Below are 21,036 nucleotides of genomic sequence, written 5' to 3'. Positions count from 1 at the left end.
GGGTCCTTAGGCTTCACAGGCAAGTGCTTAACCGCTAAGCCATCTCTCCAGCCCGTCCTCCAGCCCATTCTTTGCATAAAATTTAGAAGCAGGAGAAATAAATTGATAGACACAGATGTCAGCATCGTGTTAGCACTGAGGAGCTCTGAGGATGCTGATAAGGAGTTCTGTGTCTCTGAATGTTGGCAAGCCCGCTTGTTTCATCATGGTTACAGTACCTATTTCAGTGAACAAAATTCAAAGTTCCATGTAGGAGACTGCTTATGCTCCTAAAATGATTTTCTGATCATGCAATAAATGTTCTGATTGGTTAAATATCTCAGGGAAGCTTCTAGTAAGTTGGACAATGAATTATCTCAGATGTTTCCAGATACTTTGTAACTTTGGGAACATGAACCTCATCCATTGGGATTGAAAAAAAAAATGTTGCTATGGTTACTAGTACATAAGCTGAAGTCCGGGCTTTCAGTTCTTTTTCTGGTGCATACCTAGAGGTGCAATTGTTGATTCTAACTCTGTACTTAATTTTTTTTTTTAATTTTTTATTTATTTATTTGAGAGCGACAGACACAGAGAGAAAGACAGATAGAGGGAGAGAGAGAGAATGGGCGCGCCAGGGCTTCCAGCCTCTGCAAACGAACTCCAGACGCGTGCGCCCCCTTGTGCATCTGGCTAACGTGGGTCCTGGGGAACCGAGCCTCGAACCGGGGTCCTTGGCTTCACAGGCAAGTGCTTAACCACTAAGCCATCTCTCCAGCCCTGTACTTAATTTTTTGAGGAACAACCATGTTGTATTTTATGATTGTATCATTTTATAGTCCCACCAGAAAAGTATGGACATTCCACTTTCTCCACATAGCATCAACTCTTGTTATTTTATATTTTTTATGATAGCCATTCTAATGGATGTGAACTTCCCCCCACTTTTTTTGTTTGAGGTAGAGTCTCACTCTAGCCCAGCCTAAGCTGGAATTCACTATGTAGCCTCAGGCTGGCCTTGAACTCTCAGCGATCTTCCTACCTCTGCCTCCTGAGTGCTGGGATTAAAGACATCATGCCCGGCTAAGCTTTTTATTATATCAAAGTATTCCTATAATATTTGTTCTGAAATTCCTTTTATTTTAATTTACTACATCAAAATGGATTTTTCCTTTTGTATGCTATTACTTTCTTACAATTTCACTCAAGATTTTTAAAAATATATTTTTTAATGTATTCATTTGAGAAAGAGAGAGAAATAGGCAGGTAGAGAGAGAATGGGCACACCAGGACCTCCAGCCACTGCAAATGAACTCCAAATGCTTGCGCTACCTTGTGCGTCCGGCTTACATGGGTTCTGGGGAATCGAACCTGGGTCCTTTGGCTTTGCAGGCAAGCACCTTAGCTGCTAGGCCATCTCTCCAGCCCCGAGACTTCTTTTTATATGAGGAAGGACTTAGGTGTTGGAGGACTGGCTATTCTAATATGATATTAATCAGGATATTCTGCCAAATTATAGTAGTCCTTGTTGGTGAAAAGTGGTAAGAATATAAGTGCAACATTCATGGGAAAACCAGATTATTTTTATCCCTTTTGATTGTTGCTTTATTGAATAGTATGAGGTTTTAACTGTCAGGTTCAATGATATCTTTTGATTATTCTTCTGATTAACAATGGGTTATTTGTATCATTTTCCTGGAAGAGTCTGACATGCAACCAAAGTTATCTTCTGAAAAAGTATTTTAGAATTGTTTTATCTTTTTTCATGTACTTAAATAATTTTACAGCAAATTCTAGATGATGGGTTCTATGATGTGTGACGTGTTTTTGCTTAGTTGTTAGATGTTGCCAGGTACTTAAGAGGCAGGTTTACAATACTTCTTTGAACCCTTGGGTGTATGAAAGGTGAGAATGTCAAAGCCTTGCTTCATTCCTTTGGTGATAGGAAATGCATTAAAACAGGGCTCCTGTACTTGAGAGTGTACCATGTAATTACCCAAGTCTATGTGTGCTACTGGCATTGGGCATTTTAGCCGGGTCTTTAAATAGAGTTCATCGGTGCCTAGCATGTGTAGAATGACCTTCCCTGCATGGTGCTCTGTTCTAAGGGTATATTTCTGTTCAAAGTGTGTTTTATCCTTTGTGTTGTCCCTAAGTAAATAAAAGAGAATTTTGACCAAGATCCAAAAATATAGAGATGATCCTATCACCTTGTTAGTATAGAAAAGGTTATATGACTATAATCATTTATAGTCTGTCACCTGACATTGATTAAGTATCTTGTCAGACCAGCCACTAACACTCATGAGTTTTCATAACATCGATGCGGTTTCTTCACAAGTGGGTATCAAGGTCTTATTGTTGAGCGGTGATTAAGGTTTTTTCTCAGTGTGATGAGCTGTTTGTTTTCTTTTGTTTAAATTTTTTTGGTTTATTTTTATTTATTTATTTGAGAACGACAGAGAAAGAGGCAGAGAGAGAGAGAGAGAGAGAGAGAGAAAGAGAGAGAGAGAGAATGGGTGCGCCAGGGTTTCCAGCCGCTGTAGACGAATTCCAGATGCATGCACCCCCTTGTGCATCTGGCTAACGTGGGTCCTGGGGAATCGAGCCTTGAACCGGGATCCTTAGGCTTCACAGGCAAGCACTTAACCACTAAGCCATCTCTGCAGCCCAAGCTGTTTGTTTTCTGAAGCCAGAGAGGCTGCAAATGCACGGCCTTCCTGTCGTAGCTCTCCTGGTGCTGAGATTGCATTCATATGCCACCACAGCTGGCTTCGTCTTGTTTGTTAAGATTGCTGCCCTTGCCGGGCATGGTGGCGCATGCCTTTAATCCCAGCATTTGGGTGGCAGAGGTAGGAGGATCACCATGAGTTCGAGGCCACCCTGAGACTACATAGTGAATTCCAGGTCAGTCTGTGAAACTCTACCTTGAAAAATAAAACAAACAAACAAACAAACAAAAAAACTCCAAAAATAGACTGCTGCCATTATATCTTTATATGGGTACTAGGATTTTAAAATGAAGCCTGTAGGGCTGGAGAGATGACTTAGCAGTTAAGGCACATGCCTGTGAAGCCTGAGGAACCAGGTTCAATTAAGGTGGCATATGTGTCTGGAGTTTGTTTGCAGTGCCTAGTGGCCCTAGCATGTCCATATTCTCTCTATCTGCCTCTTTCTCTATCTCTCTCTCTCTCTCAAATAAATAAATAAAATATTTTTAAAAAAAAAAGATGTCTGGGGCTTAGTGGTTAAAGCACATGCCTGTGAAGCCTAAGGACTCCTGTTTGACTCGCCAGGTCTCACTTAAGCCAGGCATACAGTGATATAAGCATGCAGTGGCAGACGTGTAAACAAAGTGGTGCATGTGTCTGGAGTTCAGTTACAGTGGCTGGAGGCCCTGGTGTGCCCATTCTCTCTGTCTCTCTCTCTCTCTCACTCTTGAATTAAAAATAAAAAAGGCAGTCTGTTGGGCTTGCTTCAAAAAAAAGGAAGCCTGTAGACAAATCAATCTTTATCTTCTAAAAGATAAAAAGTATTAACAGAAAACAATTTGGAAATAAGTGGATCAAAGATATGTGTATGTCATAGCTTCTTAAATTGTGGAGTGTGGCCCCATATAGGGTCTTATAACTGAATGTGGGGTTTGCAAAGATTTCGGGAATAGTAAAAGGTTTCTGAATGTGTGATGACTAAAACTTAGTTCAAAATCAAAGGCAACGAATCTAAATGATTTCTGGCACTGCGTGGCATCACTTGATTTTGCTGTACCCTTGGTTCTGAACATCAACCATCCACTTTGCTGTGCCATCAAGCCAAGCAGCGCCCATGAATTCTACCTGGAACACGGCTCAGGGTCAAGATTGCTGTGTGTTCAGAATTACGGTGTTGTTCCCACACAAAGTTTTTTGCTTTTGTAGAAAAACAGCGGTTTAGTTACAGGAAACAAAGACTTAAAGTATTTTCCCATTACCCTTTCTTTCTTTTTTTTTTTCTAAGGTAGGGTCTCACTCTAGCTCAGGGTGACCTGGGATTCACTATGTAGTCTCAGGCTGGCCTTGAACTCACGGCGGTCCTCCTACCTCTGCCTCCTGAGTGCTGGGATTAACGGCGTGCGCCACCACGCCCGGCCTTATTACCATTTCTCAACACATAAGTATCAAATGAGCACATCTTTGAATTGTATTGTGTTAGAATGTTTGATCTTCAAAATTGCTGTTTGAGGGCTGGAGAGATGGCTTAGTGGTTAACGTGCATGCCTGTGAAGCCTAAGGACCCTGGTTCGGTTCTCCAGGTCCCACATAAGCCCGATACACATGGTGGCACACCCGTCTGGGGCTCGTTTGCAGTGGCTAGAGGCCCTGGCATGCCCATTCTCACTCTCCCTCTCTCACTCTCTGTCTCTAATAAATAAATAAATAAAAATAAAAATAATACCTTTAGGGATGGAGAGATGGCTTAGTGGTTAAGTGCTTGCCTGTGAAGCCTAAGGACCTCAGTTCAAGGCTCGATTCCCCAGGACCCATGTTAGCCAGATGCATAAGGGGGCGCATGCATCTGGAGTTCATTTGCAGTGGCTGGAGGCCCTGGAGCACCCATTCTCTCTCCTTCTATCTGCCTCTTTCTCTCTCTGTCACTCTCAAATAAATAAATAAATAACAATAACAAAAAAATCCAAAAAATACCTTTAAAATAAAAACTGCTGTTTGAGGGCTGGAGAGATGGCTTAGCAGTTAAAGTACTTGCCTGCAAAGCCAAAGGACCCAGGTTTGATTCCTTAGTATCCATGTAAAGCTAGATGCACAAGGTGGTACAAGTGTCTGGATTTCATTTGCAGTGGCTAGAAGCCCTAGTATGCCCTTTCTCTCACCTCAAATAAATAAATAAAATTTTAAAAATTCCCATTTGAGTTGCTGACTTAAGTTTCATTAAAAAAAATCATTAAATGAATTTTGGTTTGGGATTAGGACCGAACTTCCAACAGTTTCTGAAATGGCCTTCAATATAGTTCTGCCATTATTTTTGCAATGTGTTTATGTGAAATGAAGATCTCAGCACTGATGATTATAAAATGAAAACACTGATCAACTGTGAAAATCATTGAAGATGTTCTATATCCTGCATATCAAATATTCAGTCACGACGTAAATTCTTTATGTAAAACTAAATGAGCACATCCATTAGTATGCTTTTATAAATGGTAAATTATATGTAAACAAAGAATTACTTTAAAGTAAATTTTTTTAGGATTAATTATCACTAAATGTTTGATTTTTATCCCATTTTTTTCATACCTATATGCCCATGGTCATGTGAAACTTTCTGGCAAGAACAGGACGGAAAGTGAAAAAAGTTTAAGAAGCTCTGACATATGTTACATACAAGAAGAGGGCCCAACATTGAATCTCTTTTCTCTTTTTTCTGCACATGCAGTAATAACAGGGTTAGGACTGGTCAAAAATTTTTAAATAATTTTTTTCCGAGGTAAGGTCTCACTCTAGCACGGGCTGACCTGGAATGAACTGTGTAGTCTCAGGATGGCCTTGAACTCACGGTGATCCTCCTACCTCTGTCTCCCAAGTGCTGGGATTAAAGGCTTGCGCCACCATGCCTGGCTAAAAAATTTTAAAATTCTTTAAAATTTGTATTTATTTACTAGAGAAAGAGGATGGGTGCACTAGGGCATCCAGCCACTGCAAATGAACTCCAGATGCATACATCTGGCTTATGTGGGTCCTAGGGACTTGAACCTGGGTTCTTTGGCTTTCCAGGCAAGCACCTTAACTGCTAAGCCATTTCTCCAGCACCAATTTTTTTTACATAATTCTAAAACTGCACCTGTGATTTGTCCTAAAAGTCATACCCTTCAAATTTCTAGAACTAATTAGTTTTATATTTGCTCTGATTAGACATTGTGTCTACCCCGTGGACTGTAGAATCAGGAGGAGATCAGCTGAGGACCATGACTTACACTATCGTCCTGAACAATCCACTCACTGGAAAATGCACCGCGGCTACCGAGAAGCAGGTATGGTTGTTCTGTCAGTGTTCTGGAAGAATCCTGCCTGTGCTGTGACATCAGATGCTTGTCACGGGCAATAGTTTTACAAGATGACTTCAACAGATATGTACGTGGAAGGGGAAAAACAGAGGGAGGATGGACTTACTTACACAACATCTAACCCACATTCATTCGTCCTGATTGAACAAAACTCCTGTTAAAAAATGTATTCATGGGAGTGGAGGAATTGCTAATGTTATTTGTAATAAACGATACTATTGCTATGTTATTTTTTTCCTGGTTATTATTATTACTTCTTGTTTTGTTTTTGAGGTAGGGTTTCTCTCTAGCCCAGACTGACCTGGAATTCACTAGGTAGTCCCAGGGTGGCCTCGAACTCACAGAGATCCTCCTACCTCTGCCTCCTGAGTGCTGGGATTAAAGGCGTGCACCACCGCACCCAGCACTCCTTTTCTTTTCGGTGGTTCTAGACATTGAACCCAAGGTCTCATGCATGTTAAAGCAAATACTCCAATATTGATGTACTTTCCCCTGCCTAGAGTTATGTTTTAGTTAAAGAACATGATATTTATTGATTGATTGATTTGGGCTTTTTTTTTTTTTCAAGGTAGGGTCTCACTCTAATCCAGGCTGATCTGGAACTCAGTCTATAATCCCAGGGTAATCTTGAACTCACAGTGATCCTCCTACTTATGCCTTTTGAGTGCTGGGATTAAAGGCATATGCCTGCTGATATTTAGTTTTTAGGGGTACATATTGAGCAGCTTATAAAAATGCAAACTGAAGTGTTTATGAATAAAATTACATTTGTGTCTTGAATTTCTTTTAAAAGGAATCCCATGAGCAGAGTCTAGTAGAGGGAGGAAATGTGAGGACAGGGTTCAGGGTGGGGGGCGGCGCCCCAGGGCCTCCAGCCACTGCAAACGAACTCCAGACACGTGCACCTCCTGTGCATCTGGATTACATGGGTCCTGGAGAATTGAACTGGGATCCTTTGGCTTTGCAGGCAAGTGCCTTAACTGCTAAGCCATCTCTTCAGCCCCCTGACAAGCTTTTAAAGCAAGCACCTTTAACAGTTGAGCCGTTTCCCCAGCCCTGCATTATTTAATTTAAAGCTTTGTACAAATGAATAAACATACAGGAAATATTAGTGATTTGTTTCCCTTCTCATGCCTGAAAGAAAGAAATTAAGTGTACAATGAAATGATTGAGAGGCAGGCAGCAAGTCTATTTCCATAGGTCCCTTCTCACTTTAGTGACATTACAGCCAAAATGGAAGCTCTTTCAGATTGGTATATAGGCTTTTAATTTTTTTCTGATTTATTATTATTTATGTATTTATTAGAGAAGGGGGGGGGAGAAAATGGGCATGCCAAAGCCTTTAGCCACTGCAAACAAACTCCAGATGCATGTGCCACCATGTGTGTCTGGCTTACGTGGGACCTGGAGAGTCAAACCTGGGTCCTTAGGCTTTGCAGGCAAGCGCCTTAACTGCTATGCCATCTCTCCAGCCCGGTAGATAGACTTTTGATGTCTTTGGTAAATTCTTTTGGGGGGGGCGGCTTTTGAGGCAGGGTCTCATTGTAGTCCAAGCTGACCTGGAATTCACTATGTATCCTCAGGGTAGCCTCGAACTCATGGCGATCCTCCTACCTCTACCTCCCAAGTGCTGGTATTAAAGGCGTGCGCCACCACGCCCGGCTATGTTTGGTAAATTCTGAGAAGGAACTTTAAGTATGTATGTTCTAGTTTGCCAAGAAACATCAAAGCTATTAAACGTGTACATGCAAACATGTTTTTATCTTATTTTGGCAGACACTGCATAAGGAAAGTCGGGAAGCACAGTTTTACTTAGTAGATTCAGAAGTGCTGACACATGATGTCCCCTACCATGATTACTTCTATACCCTGAACAGATACTGTATTCTCCGATCTGCAAAGCAGAGGTGCAGGCTCAGGTGAGCTAATGGAAGTTAGTGCATAAATCAGGGTAAGCTAGATTATGTCCTGGTAACACATTAGCTCTGCATTCTTAGCCAAACCCAGCAAAGCTTTATTTCTTGCTTAACTTCCACGTCTTGTGATGGGCAGGTGAGTGCTGAGAATCCCCACTCCAGTGAAGTTGATGGAGCCTTTGATATCTGGGAGCTGGAAAATCCAGAATAAGTGTCCATAGTTGGCACAAGAAGAGAAAGCTATCGAATTATGCTCATAGTCCATTTGCCAGAAGTAGCCACCTGACCCTGTGTAAAAGTCCCGGGGCCTGGGGTTTCTAGGGAAGCGCTTGGTGAGGAATAAGGACATAAAGAATGTCAGTACATTAAAGAATGGTGGGCCCACCACATGCTTGGTCTGGTCCTAGTTAATATATTTACTTTCAACCAGTGTGCGACCATGGGAGATTTTTTTTTTTTTTAATATAGTGCATTTAGAATACTTAGCATTTACTTGGAGCCTTGCTATTTAGACAAGGAAAATTCAAGGCTAGTGAAAGGAAAGAAATGCAATGGCAAGTATGTACAAGAGCAATTTAATAAAATCGTTATTAATGGCTCACAGTAATTTTTAAGGAAGTCGTCAATGAACAAATTTTCTTTTAAAATACTAATGAATTTTAATCCTTTTGGTTTTCCAGTGAATGTTGTCTTATATTTAATTGCAATAGTAATATAACTAAATTCTGTCATTAAATAAATATTCTTATTTCCCTTATCCTATTAGAGTTTCCACAGATTTGAAATACAGAAAACAACCATGGGGCCTTGTAAAATCTTTAATTGAGAAGAACTCCTGGAGTTCGTTGGAAAATTATTTCAAGCAGCTTGGTTTGTAAAGTGTATTTTTTTTTTTTAATATTTACTTGTTGGGGGGGCGGCGCAGACAGAGAGAGTGGGTACGCCAGGGCCTCCAGCCATTGCAAACAAACTCCAGGCACATGTACCACCTTGTACATGTGGCTTTACAAGGGTACTGGGAAACCGATCCTGGGTCCTGTGGTTTTGCCAGCAAGTACCTTAACTGCTAAGCCATCTCTCCAGGCCTAATGTTTTTGATGTATCTGTTTTTGTTAAGATAGCATCAGTTGGGGCTAGAGACATGGTTGGCGGCCTACATTTGATTCCCCATTACTCACATAAAGCCAGAAGCGCAAAGTGGCGCATGTGTTTGGAGTTTGTTTGCAATGGCAAGAGGCCCTGGTGTGCCCATTCTCCCTAATTCTTTTTATTTCCCTCTCTCCCTCTGTCTCTGCTTATAAATATTTTTTAAAAGATACCATTAACTAACAAAATAGATTGAGTCTTCATGAGGATACATAGCAGGGGCCAGTAAATGTTGCTGGAATTGAACAAACACTTATATAATGCTAGTATATGTTATAATAAAATTTCACATGCATTATAAATATTAACTTGTTTCATAGTCACAATAATCCTGTGAAGTCAGTATGATTCTTTTTTCATTTTTCTACTTTGCTACAGAGAAAACCCAAATTCAGTGTGGTTAAGTGACTTGTCCAAGACCACCTAGTTAAGAGCCTCTGCAAGGAGGCAGGAAGCTGACCATAGTCAGGGATCCCGCAACCAAGACAGAGATATATCTTGTTCTCTTCCACATCTGGAGAGCCTCAGGCCTGCATCTGTCTCTTGTCTGTAGCTTTCCTTTCTGCTGCGAAGCAGCTTCTGTAGGACTATTTTAAAGTAGAATCATGAGGGCTGGAGGGATGGCTTAGCAGTTAAGGCTTTTGCCTGCAAAGCCAAAGGACCCTGGTTTGATTCCCCAGGAACTATGTAAGCCAGATGCACAAGGGGGCACACACGTCTGGAGTTTGTTTATAGTGGCTGGAGGCCCTGGCACGCCCATTCTCTCTCTCTCTCAAATAATAAATTAATAAATAAAAATTTAAAGTAGAATTATGAGTTTGTATGGATTTGGCAGAGTTGCGTACTGGGAACTGACTAGGAGAAGCAATGCAGATGTTCTGTTTGGGTTTTTCTTATTATATATGCATAGGGGAAAGCCACACGTACGTGAACATAATGAGTTGTGGCGGGGGGGTTGTTTGTTTTTTGATGCGGGTCTCACTCTAGCTTGGGCTGACCTGGAATTCACTTTGTAGTCTCTCAGGGTGGCATAGAACTCACAGCAGTCCTCCTACCTCTGCCTCCCAAGTGGAGTGCTGGGATTAAAGGCATGTGCTATCACACGCAGCTGAGTTCTTCTTCCTTTTTTATTAAAATATTTATTTAAAGGGAAAGAAAGAGACAGAGACAGCTAGAGATAATGAGAGAATAGATGCTCCTGGGCCTCCAGCCACTGCAAAGAAACTTCATATGCATGTACCACCTTGCACATCTGACTTACGTGGGTACTGGGGAATCAAGCCTGGGTCCTTAGACTTCACAGGCAAGCTCTTTAATCTGTCAGCCATCTCTCCAGCCCAACATAATGAGTTTTAGTGAAGGCAAAGCTGGGTGAGTCAAGGCTTTATGATTTAGTTTGTTGACTATTTCCTGGTCCATCTCCTTTTGGCTATTTCATTATCAAACTCCTCATCAGGAACAGAGAAAATGAATCTCAGAAGTTAGTTTGGTCACTGGATAATGAACTTGTAATAAAAAAAAGTCAAGTGAATGAAAAGGTTGAAATTAATAGTAAAAATGATATTTTAAGTTGTTTGCAGATTTAAAAATATACTTTTTTATTTATTTGCAATAAAAAAGAAAGATAGATGTTAGATAGATAGATAGATAGATAGATAGATAGATAGATAGATAATGAGAAGGAATGGGTGTTCCAGGGGCTTTTGCTGCTGCAAATGAACTCAAGATATATGCACCATTTTGTGGCTTTACATGGGTACCGGGGGATTGAATTTTGAAAGCAAGCACTTTTAACAACTGAACAATCACTCTCACCCCTAGATTTTCTTTGCTCGTGCTTCTTTGCTTGAAAACCCTTAGTGCTTTTTTATGCTGTCCCTTTCTTTGATATTGAGCAGCAGCCGGACAAATCTTGGAAATCTTTCTAATAATCCAGTGTAAGTGGGTGGGCCTCTTTCCATAACTGAACCCATTACATTAATATTTAATCTGGCACATGGTAAGTTTGTACTGCTGGTCTCATCATTAATTAATGCACATTCTTCCTAGAATAATGTACCCTCACAACGGGGTTATTGTACTCTCTGAAACTTTTCATTAAAAGTTTCATTAGGTTCCAGGAGAACCTACTGAATGGTTAAAGAAGCTCATCAGGGCCTAAAAACACACACACAAGCCGGGCGTGGTGGTGCACGCCTTTAATCCCAATCATCGGGAGGCAGAGGTAGAAGGATCGCCATGAGTTCAAGACCACCCTGAGACTACAGAGTGAATTTCAAGTCAGCCTAGACTAGAGCAAGAGACCCTTCCTCAAAACACACACACACTCAAACACACACAATTGTATCTTATCCTTGAGAAGTTCTCCCATATTTAAAGATTTTTAAAAATTTTTCTTTCTTAGAATCGGATTTGTTAACAGAAGAATCTATGTTAAATCAGTCCGTTGAAGACCCTGGAAAACTTAGCGGTCTGCGGAGGAGAAGGCGGGCACTGAGCCGAGCAGCAGAAGTAATGCCCAAGCTCTCCTCCCAGTGTTCTTCTGGAGACATGCGTTTAGAGGCCCGAGGGACCATCTCAGGTAGCTGTCACAGGTTCACAAACGAAAGATAGCTTAGTTACAGGAGGTGGAAGGTGCCCCTTGTTTGTGAGATACGGTATTTAACATGTCTGCTTTTCTTCCCTCGTTTTTGATGTTTATTGTACTCTGAGTTCCTTAAAGATAACAATTGCAGAATCCTTAAGCTACAGTTCTCACATCACAGGCATATGGCCAATAGTATTATTGTATTTGACTCACACAGAAGTTTTAAAAATTGCACATTTTAGGGCTGGAGAGGTGGCTTAACGGTTAAGCACTTGCCTGTGAAGCCTAAGGACTCTGATTCCCCAGAACCCACGTTAGCCAGATGCACAAGGGGGCGCTCGTGCCTAGAGTTTGTTTGCAGTGGCTGGAGGCCTTGGTGTGCCCATTCTCTCCCTCTCTCTCTATCTGCATCTTTCTCTATCTGCCTCTTTCTCTCCATGTCTGTCACTCTCAAATATAAATAAACAAAAAAAATTGTACATTTTAAATACAAACTCAGGTCTGACAGCCCTGTACCCAAGTCCATTCGCAGCAGCAGTTGGCTAGAGCGTGTGTGTAGCTGTCTGTGCAGACTGGCTACTGTCCCCAACATAATCACCCCTTCTTAAGCTGCTGGGCAACTCCCTCTTTTATTTTCTGCTCAGCTCTACAGACACTTGATGTCTAACTGGCAGTGAACTTCTCTCTGTGCCCTGTCAGGCCAGCCTGGGCAAAGCACACAGATGAAACTTGACTTTCATTATCTGTGCTTCCAATTCTGAAGACAGCTTGTTTTTCCTGCCTCTCTCTCTCCCTCCATCTCTCTCTCTCTCTCAGCTTTAAAGCCATCATACCTTCTCAGCCTCTTGTATTATCAAATCTCCCTTAGTCATACATCTTTGTATGAATATGCTTAATTAAGATTAATTGCTCTTTAATTTTGGAATTTGAAGGAAATGCCAAAGTGATTGGTAAAGATGATTGTTTTAGGAGAGAAGCCCTGCATAAATAAACTCAGCACAGCTGTTATTGACAGAGGTACTTGTATATTAAGCATTACATATTGAATTGCCTATTGAATTTCAGAGTAAATTAATTTGTAATCGACCTCAAATTTGAAGGATGGCTGTAGGTTATCTCACTGTTGTTTCATTCTTACCCAGGGTATTAGAAATCAAAAAATATAGGGAATTCACCCTAAATACAAACATTTTTTCCAGGTATTTTTCAAATTATATATATATAGTAGATGGTATATGTATGTCTGTATCAGTGCTCACAGCCCTGACTAATGTAGCCTTTTCTTGTGACCTTCAGGAAAGCAAAAGTTACTGGGGAGCCGTGACACTGCCATTATTGTGGTGATGAGTGTTTTGTGAGTATTTGTTGTGAATTCTTTTTAAAAAATATTTTATTTATTTATTTGAGAGTGTGCCAAACACTGGCACATAAATATTTATTTATTTGTTTTATGTGAGCATTACATTATTTTGTAAGAAATACATTGAGAGTGATAGAGAAAGAGGTAGTAGATAGATAGACAGATAGATAGATAGATAGATAGATAGATAGATAGATAGAGAAATACAGAGAGAGAGAGAGAGAGAGAGAGAGAGAGAGAGAGAGAGAGAGAATGAATTGATGCACCATGGCCACCAGCCACTGCAAGTGAACTCCAGATGTGTGTGCCACCTTGTGCATCTGACTCTACATGGGTACTTACTGGGGAATCAAACCTGGGTCCTTAGGCATCACAGGCAAATGCCTTAATCACTGAGCAATCTCTCCAGCCCTGTTGTGAGTTCTTACTTGCTCATGTCTTCATGCTTTTAACTAATTTCCAAAAGCACTGGAGTATATATGTATGTCACGGGATAGAAATTATCATTATTTGGCCAATGTTGATCTATCAAATGGGTAATTTTATAGAGTTCATTCTGCTACCTTGTGATGTATGGTTTTCAGAGTTGTTAAGTTTGAAGGAAATCACAATATACATTCAACTGTGTGTGTGTGTGTGTGTGTGTGTGTGTGTGTGTGGTATGGTTTCATTCTGGCTCAGGCTGACCTGGAATTCACTACGTAATCTCAGGGTGACCTCAGAAATAACAGTGATTCTTCTACCTCTGCTTGGATTAAAGATGTGTGCCACCACACCCAGTTACATTCAACATTTAAAAAAAAGAGACAATTTTACTTATTTCTATTACGCTAGGTTTTTGTGGGACGTTCCACAAATTTAAGCAGACTGTTTATACATACATGCTGGTAAGGTCACAATGAAATTATTCTATTCAGGGCTGGGGAGATAGCTTAGTGATTAAAGGTGCTTGTTCGCAAAACCTGCTTGGGTCCAGTTCCCCAGCCACCCATGTAAAAGCTGGATCCAAAAAGTGACACAAGCATCTGTTATTCCATTTGCAGTAGCAAGAGGCCCTTGTGCAACCCCCCACACATAAATAAAATAGCATTAAATTAGGCTACGTAAATAGATTAGTGGTTATGTTTATGTGACTAAGCATCGCTTGGGGAATTTGTTAAAATGCTAATTTCTTGGCCCCAATCCCAGAGATTGATCCCAGAGACTTTGACTAGGAACCAGGGATTTTAAAGCAGATACTCCAGATTGTTCTGATGGAAGTGTTCTGAGAATCACATGGTTAGAAATTCTGGGTCAGTTCCTCTGACTCTCAGCACATAGCGTAGCCACCGCTTAGCAAGTTAGGTTCGAATTCTAATTCTGTATGGTTTTATGTGAATCTCGAGGTCACCCTTTAGGTTAACTGATTTGGTTCTGGCTGAGGCATATACTCTAGGTGATACGTTTTGGGATAAAACCCTTCTATCAGCTATTTTTTTCTTACAGATTTCCGAGCAAATAGAAAATATCTGTTACTCAATGAGGTTTTGGGTTTTTTTTGTTTGTTTTTTGAGGTAGAGGCTTCCTATGTAGTGTAGGCTGGCCTTGAACTCATCTCATGATGAGTCTTCCATTTGCTAAGATTATTGATGGGCACAACCAGTTTTGGTTCTTCCTGTGAGTTTTACTTAAAAAATTGTATGTTTCCATTAAATTGGTTTGCTGTGACAGTTTTGAATGGCAAATAACATTACATTATTTTGTAAGAAATACATATTAAAATATTGAAAAGTTATATATATATATATATTTGTCATTTCAATGCCATAATAGCTTTACAGATTTGATTTTCTTATACTTTCTTAAGTTCTGTTCTTGGTGGGTGAAGCAGAATGGCACATTTGCATCTGTGTCTGTGAGCTTTTTCCTTTTCTGTGGTGCTGGGAATCCAAGTTCAGGGTCTTGCGCATGTCAGGCGGCCATTCCATTACTGAGATACACCCACCACATGCGTTTGTATGTATATACATATGTATGTATGTATGTGTTGCAGTCAGGTTCACATTGCTGGCAGAAGTCACTTGACCAAGAGCAGCTTGTGGGAAAAAGAGGTTTATTGTGGCTTACAGGCTGGAGGGGAAGCTCCATGATGGCAGGGGAAATGATGGCATGAGCAGAGGATGGACATCATCCCTTCGCCAATATAAGGTGAACAACATCAACAGGAGAATGTACCAAACACTGGCAAGGGGAAGCTGGCTATAATACCCATAAGCCTGCCCCTAACTATACACTGCCTCCAGGAGGTGTTAATTTCCAAGTCTCCATCAGCTGGGAACCTAGCATTCAGAACACCCAAGTTTATGGGGGACACCTGAATCAAACCACCACATTCCACCCCTGGCCCCCATAAACTGATGACCTTCCATGTTATAAAATGCAATGCATTCAGTTCAACTTTAAAAGTCCCCATAGTTTTTATCAATCCTAATGACATTCAAACATCTCCATAATCCAGATCTTTTAACTAAGCCATAATACCAAAAAATCCCCCCCAAACCCATAATGGAATAAACACTCACACTGCAAAAGATGGCATTGAACATAGCAAAGAAATACTCATACAAGATTTAAAGCGGGCCATCACCAAACTCTGTGGCTCCAAGAACAACAATTCTAACCAGTGGCAAGTCTCCAAGTCTGATGATTTTAACCAGCAACGAGTCTCTGGAGTTCCAATTCCACCCCTCCAGCTAGGCTACTCACAGTCCTGGAAAACTTCATCTGGGGCCGGCAGCTTTCCTTAGCAGCCATCTCATAGTCCTGGCATCTCCACCACAACCCACAACTCATCCTCATGGCTCCATCAGGTCTCCATGTAGGCATCCAGCAAAACCTGCTTCACACTGCCCATGGCCATTTCCAAAACACAAGACCGTGTTGCAAATTCAATGACCCTCTCTTTCTTGCATTTCTTATACTCCACAATACCAGGTAGGGTGCCAATTTGTTAATCCAGGATGGAATAAAGCAGACTTTGAAGAACAGGACACTCCTTCAGCATTCAGGCCCCTTGAAAAGACTGCATTCTTACTGTTGTCCCAATGAAGGTCATTTGACCCAATCTCAAAGGTTGTAATCTCTCATACAATTGCAGCTGAACAGGCAGCAGTTTTGGCCCAAAGATTTCATTTTTTCTGTGACATATCCCTTTGCTCACACCAGTCCATTTCTATGCACTACAATCCTGCACAACTTCTCAGGACATGGACATAACAGCAAGCTTCTCACACAAACTGCCTCTAGCCCAGTCCAAGCAGAGCTCTTTCTCACCCTCATAAGCCAAACTTCACAGTCCATAGTTTTTACTGCATTCAGGTCTTTCAACTCTAACCAGAATAGTCTATCAAGCTATACTTACAGCACTGCAAGGCATCTCTTTGGCCAAGGTTTCAAATCCTGCCACATTCCTCTTGAAAATCAGCTCCAAAAGACCAAAGCCACGCAGCCAGGCATCTGGCAGCAACCCCATCTTGGAACCAACTCTACTGTTGCAGTCAGGTTCGCATTGCTGGCAGAAATCACCTGACCAAGAGCAGCTTTTGGGAAAAAAGGGTTTATTTTGGCTTACAAGCTCAAGAGGAAGCTCCACAATGGCAGGGGAAAATGATGGCATGAACAGAGGTGGACATCACCCCCCGGCCAATATAAGGTGGACAATAGCAACAGGAGAGTGTGCCAAACACCAGCAAGGGGAAACTGGCTGTAACACTCATAAGCCCGCCCCCAACAATACACTGCCCCCTGGAGGTGTTAATTCCCAAATCTCCATCAGCTGGGAATCTGGCATTCAGAACACCTAAGTTTATGGGGGACACCTGAATCAAACCACCATTGTATGTATGCATGTATGTATGTAGATAATGATATAGGTATAGACGATATGGATATAAATTTAAAGGCAAGTAAATATTTTACCAGAAAAGAGAAAGACATGTGATATTAATTACATATTTGCATATATGTAGAATAAAATATGTATGCCACCATGAAAAACAATATATTTAATTCATTGTATATGTAAATTTTATATTTTACATCATTAAGTATAATGAGATTTTATACTTCCTTTGTTCAAGAAGAATAAGAAGAAAGTCTTGCTAAATGGTATTTTTGTTATTGTTTCTGCTGCGAGTAAGAGATACATTATGATCTCTATATTGATCTTCACTTTCCTTTTGAAAGGCAGCATTATGGGTTTGTAATTGCTTAAGCCAAAGTACCCAAAAATAGACTCTGAAAGCTTACCTGGTAGGTTTCTAAGCTAGTGGCTGCACAATCCTGGCTGAGTCCCTTGCAGAGAGAAGAGAGGTCAGAGACAACCTGTGAATTGAACTTATTCAAGGACTTTCATTGTCACAGTGGATATTTTCTTTTCCTTTAATACCCACGTAATACTTAATACCCACTTTACTTAAATAATTGGAAACTAGTCTTTTTTTTTTTTTGAATTTCTGAAGCTTTTGTGTGTATTTTCTCCTTTTTGGGGGTGTGTGTTGAAACGGGGTCTCGCTGTGTAGCCCAGGCTGGCCTCATGACCTTGAGCTTGGATCCTGCTGTCTCCGCCTCTTGGATGCGGGCGTGGCAGGTGTGCCCCACTTAGCTGGTATCTGTTGTGCATTAGCAAGGCCGCAGGCTGTGTGAGTGTGAATTCACCAGCTACCCTTTTACTCTGCCTAGTCTGCTGCTGCTAGTTTTGTTGAATGTCACTCTGTTTCTGAAGTTGCTGAAGATAGAATATACTACCCAGACCTTTTACCGCCTTCACTTCCGGGAAGAGAAATCCTCAGAGTAAGTCTCCTTCAACTGCTCGTTTTCCCCATGTTTTTTTTTGTTTTTTTTTTTTTTTAGTAGGGTTTTTTTTTGTGTGTGTGGTGTAGAAAATTTCACTGTAATTTCAGAGAATTTTGTCTGTTATCCCAGAGTTATGCATGCTTATGTTTTGGTTTAATCATGTGTTTTGTTTTCAACTTATGTGGCATGCTCAGGATTTGAAAGATATTTTCCTTCCAGTGTAGCCTCAGATATGGCCTCAAGAGCAGAAAATTTTCAAAAGAACAAAGATCAAGCCCATCATTTGAAAGGAGTGCTTCAAGATTCCATAGTGATGTTGGAGCAGGTAGGCCCTCCTTTGTACCAGCGTGGATCTGTTCCCCTGAGTGCACGAAAATATTTACTGCATCCTTATTTAAAGACAGTTTCTACATCATGTATAGTCACCTGAGTTAATCTTCCTGCAAAATGGGAATATAATGTACACATGGTTGACTATGCATCTTTATTCTTTTTATTTATTCTTCTAAAATTTTATGCTGCACAGGAACTTTTGTAGAAATGGTAGTTATTATGTATCCTGTGCAGTATTTTGCTTGCATCTGTTAGCCTGTATGTTGGTGGTGTGGCTCAATGTGTATAGCACTTCCTATAGCCGCATGTGGCTCAGCCATATGAACGTGACCTGATTATCTTCTGACATCTAAATGTGGCCTAATTACCTCACTGACATCTCCACTGCAATGAACACTCAGCTTATTTTAGTGTTGTACTATCGATGCCTCTTTTTATTTTAAATTTGGTGTATTTATTTATTTATTTGAGAGAGAGAGGGAGGGAGGGAGGGGGAAAGAGGTAGATAGAGAGAATGGGTACACCACTGCAAACAAACTCCAGACACATGCGCTGCCTTGGGCATCTGGGGAATCAAACCTGGGTCCTTAGGCTTCACAGGTAAGCACCTTAACCACTAAGCAATCTCTCCAGCCCTTGATAGCTCTTGAACGTGGAATTAACATGTGCTGCTCAGGCTGGCAAACCAAAACTCAAGATTACCTTTGGAAAACATAAATATTAATATTTCCTTTATGAATAGACATATGCTCACCTTTCAAAACTGGAAAGATTGAGAGCAATAGAAGAGAACATACAGCTCTGCTATTTAGACATAATCAATGTGAATTTTTCCTTCCCCTCCATCATTTTTCTTTGATGCATGTGGCTGTTATTAAAAAAAATTTAGAGGTGGGTGGGGCCATCTGTTGGCAGCAGTTGGTGTGGGCAGAAAGACATTTAAAATTTTTATTTATTTGCTTATGTGTGTGTGCGCACATGCATGCCACAGCCTCTTACCACTACTAACGAATGCTAGATGCTCATGACGTATTTTGTATCTGGCTTCTGTGGGTGGGTTGGGAATTGAACCTGAGTAGGCAGGCTTTGCAAGCAAGTACCTTTGCCCACTGTCCATCTTCTCGGTACCCATACGGCTGCTTTTCCAGAAGACAAACCTGGTGCGTGTGTCTTAGGCCTCCACATGGGCACGGCAGGTTTCTGCTTCAGCTGGGTGCTCCTTAGAGGTGTGGTCTGCCCAGCTCCTTAGTAACTCTCTCCTCACAGCTTCCTCTCTTCCTCTCCCCTCTCCCCACACCCTCAACAGATGACTATACTGTGCGGAGGAAAAAGACTTTTTCTCTTACTTGAAAATTTGTTCTTTTATTATTTATTTGCGAGCAGAAAGAGATGGAGAGAAGAGACACAGACAGAGAGAATGGGCACCCCAGGGCCTCCAGCTGCTGCAAAAGAACTCCAGATGCATGTGCTACTTTGGACTTCTGGCTTTTACATAGGTGCTGTGGAATCGAACTCAGGTTGTTAGGCTTTGCAGGCAAGCCATCTTTCCAGTCATCTTTCTTTTGTGACCAGAGCTGTAAACCGTTCCTAACCTTGCTCTCCTGTCTTTTTTTTGGTTCCTTTTGGGAACAGTCCTCTACCAGAGTATAAGAGGAAGTCCTGGTGGGTCCCTCCTTTCTTGTCTCCATCTTCAGTCTCCTTCGTCATCTGTATTGTCACTATCAGCATGTGACACAGCCTCATCTCCTTTATTAACAGTCTCACCTCATCCACAGCCACCTCCATCTTCTTGTCTATAGATGCTTCATTTCAGCCAGGCTCTTTAAAGGTTTCTTTTTTAAAAATTTTTAACTTAATTTATTTGACAGAGAGATATAGAGAAAGAGAGAGAGGCAGGGGCAGCGGGGGCGGGGGGCATGGATGTGCCTGGGTCTTCAGCTGCTGCAAACAAACTCTAGATGCATGTACCACCTTGTGCATCTGGCTTCTGGAGAATTGAACCTAGGTCCTTTGGCTTTGTAGGCAAGTGCCTAAACCACTAAACCATCTCTCTAGCCCTCTTTAAAGGTTTCTTATTATGGCTATTCCTGCTTTATCCTTTATAATCTGTACACTTTCATTTCCGCACACAGAGAGCTGACTTGTTTTATAAGGTTTGTCCCAATAATCGGCAATCCTACTACCCTTTGCCCCAATTTTGCTGAAATACGACAGTCTCTCTTGAAGAATCCTTTTGCTTATCTCCACTTTTGTAAATAAGAATGCACTGATTTTTATTATATTTTATTTATTTATATTTTATACTGATTTTTCCATTTTAGACATTATCTTTTGGCTTCTTATTATGGAAAAGAGTTTTTTTTTCCTAACCCCTCTTGCAGACATGCATTTCAAATTCCTATTTCCTCAGTGGAGTTATAACATAATTTTGTTCAGACCAATACTCAGCATTTGCTTTGTTCTGTCTGAGTTTGCTATTCTAAACTTCACAATGACCTTTTCTGTGCTCTTTGCTGTACTTAAAAGTGCCTCTTATCATATATCAATATCACTTATATGCGTTTTGTCTCCTAATTCTTGATAAGTCTCCTCTCCAAATCTTTATGTCCTCAAGCATTCTGTTGATCTAGCCTCTGGACTGGCTCCAGGCAGGCCCAGGGGTCCTCTGTGCCAGGGGGCGTCATGCCTGTCTCTTCTGCTTCCTATGTTCCATGTTGTCCTTTCTTCATTTACTTTCTCAGTGGTTTTCTTTTTGCTGTGCTGGAGGCTGAGCCCAGACCCTCACATATGCTTTGCATCACTGAGTGGCGGTCCAGCCCTTTCT

The 21,036-nt window shown here is 41.1% G+C and overlaps 1 protein-coding gene across 4 annotated transcripts in view; it reads left to right on the top strand.

Moving 5' to 3' along the window:
* Gramd1c (GRAM domain containing 1C) overlaps positions 1-21,036 on the top strand; it is a 59,270-nt gene that overhangs the window by 32,062 nt on the left and 6,172 nt on the right. For 3 of the 4 annotated variants that reach the window (XM_045147337.1, XM_045147336.1, XM_045147339.1), the window contains 7 exons: positions 5,886-6,004; positions 7,814-7,956; positions 8,720-8,823; positions 11,504-11,680; positions 12,983-13,040; positions 17,766-17,876; positions 18,099-18,204. In XM_045147337.1, coding sequence (XP_045003272.1) covers positions 5,886-6,004; positions 7,814-7,956; positions 8,720-8,823; positions 11,504-11,680; positions 12,983-13,040; positions 17,766-17,876; positions 18,099-18,204 — 818 coding nt within the window. The remainder of the gene's footprint in view (positions 1-5,885; positions 6,005-7,813; positions 7,957-8,719; positions 8,824-11,503; positions 11,681-12,982; positions 13,041-17,765; positions 17,877-18,098; positions 18,205-21,036) is intronic. The other variant, XM_045147338.1, reaches the window with a different exon arrangement.

The sequence above is a fragment of the Jaculus jaculus genome, chromosome 4 (genome assembly GCF_020740685.1).
Source record: "Jaculus jaculus isolate mJacJac1 chromosome 4, mJacJac1.mat.Y.cur, whole genome shotgun sequence".
Taxonomy (NCBI): domain Eukaryota; kingdom Metazoa; phylum Chordata; class Mammalia; order Rodentia; family Dipodidae; genus Jaculus; species Jaculus jaculus.
The sequence above is the reverse complement of the archived record's forward strand: the minus strand, read 5'-3'. Positions and strand labels throughout refer to the sequence as shown.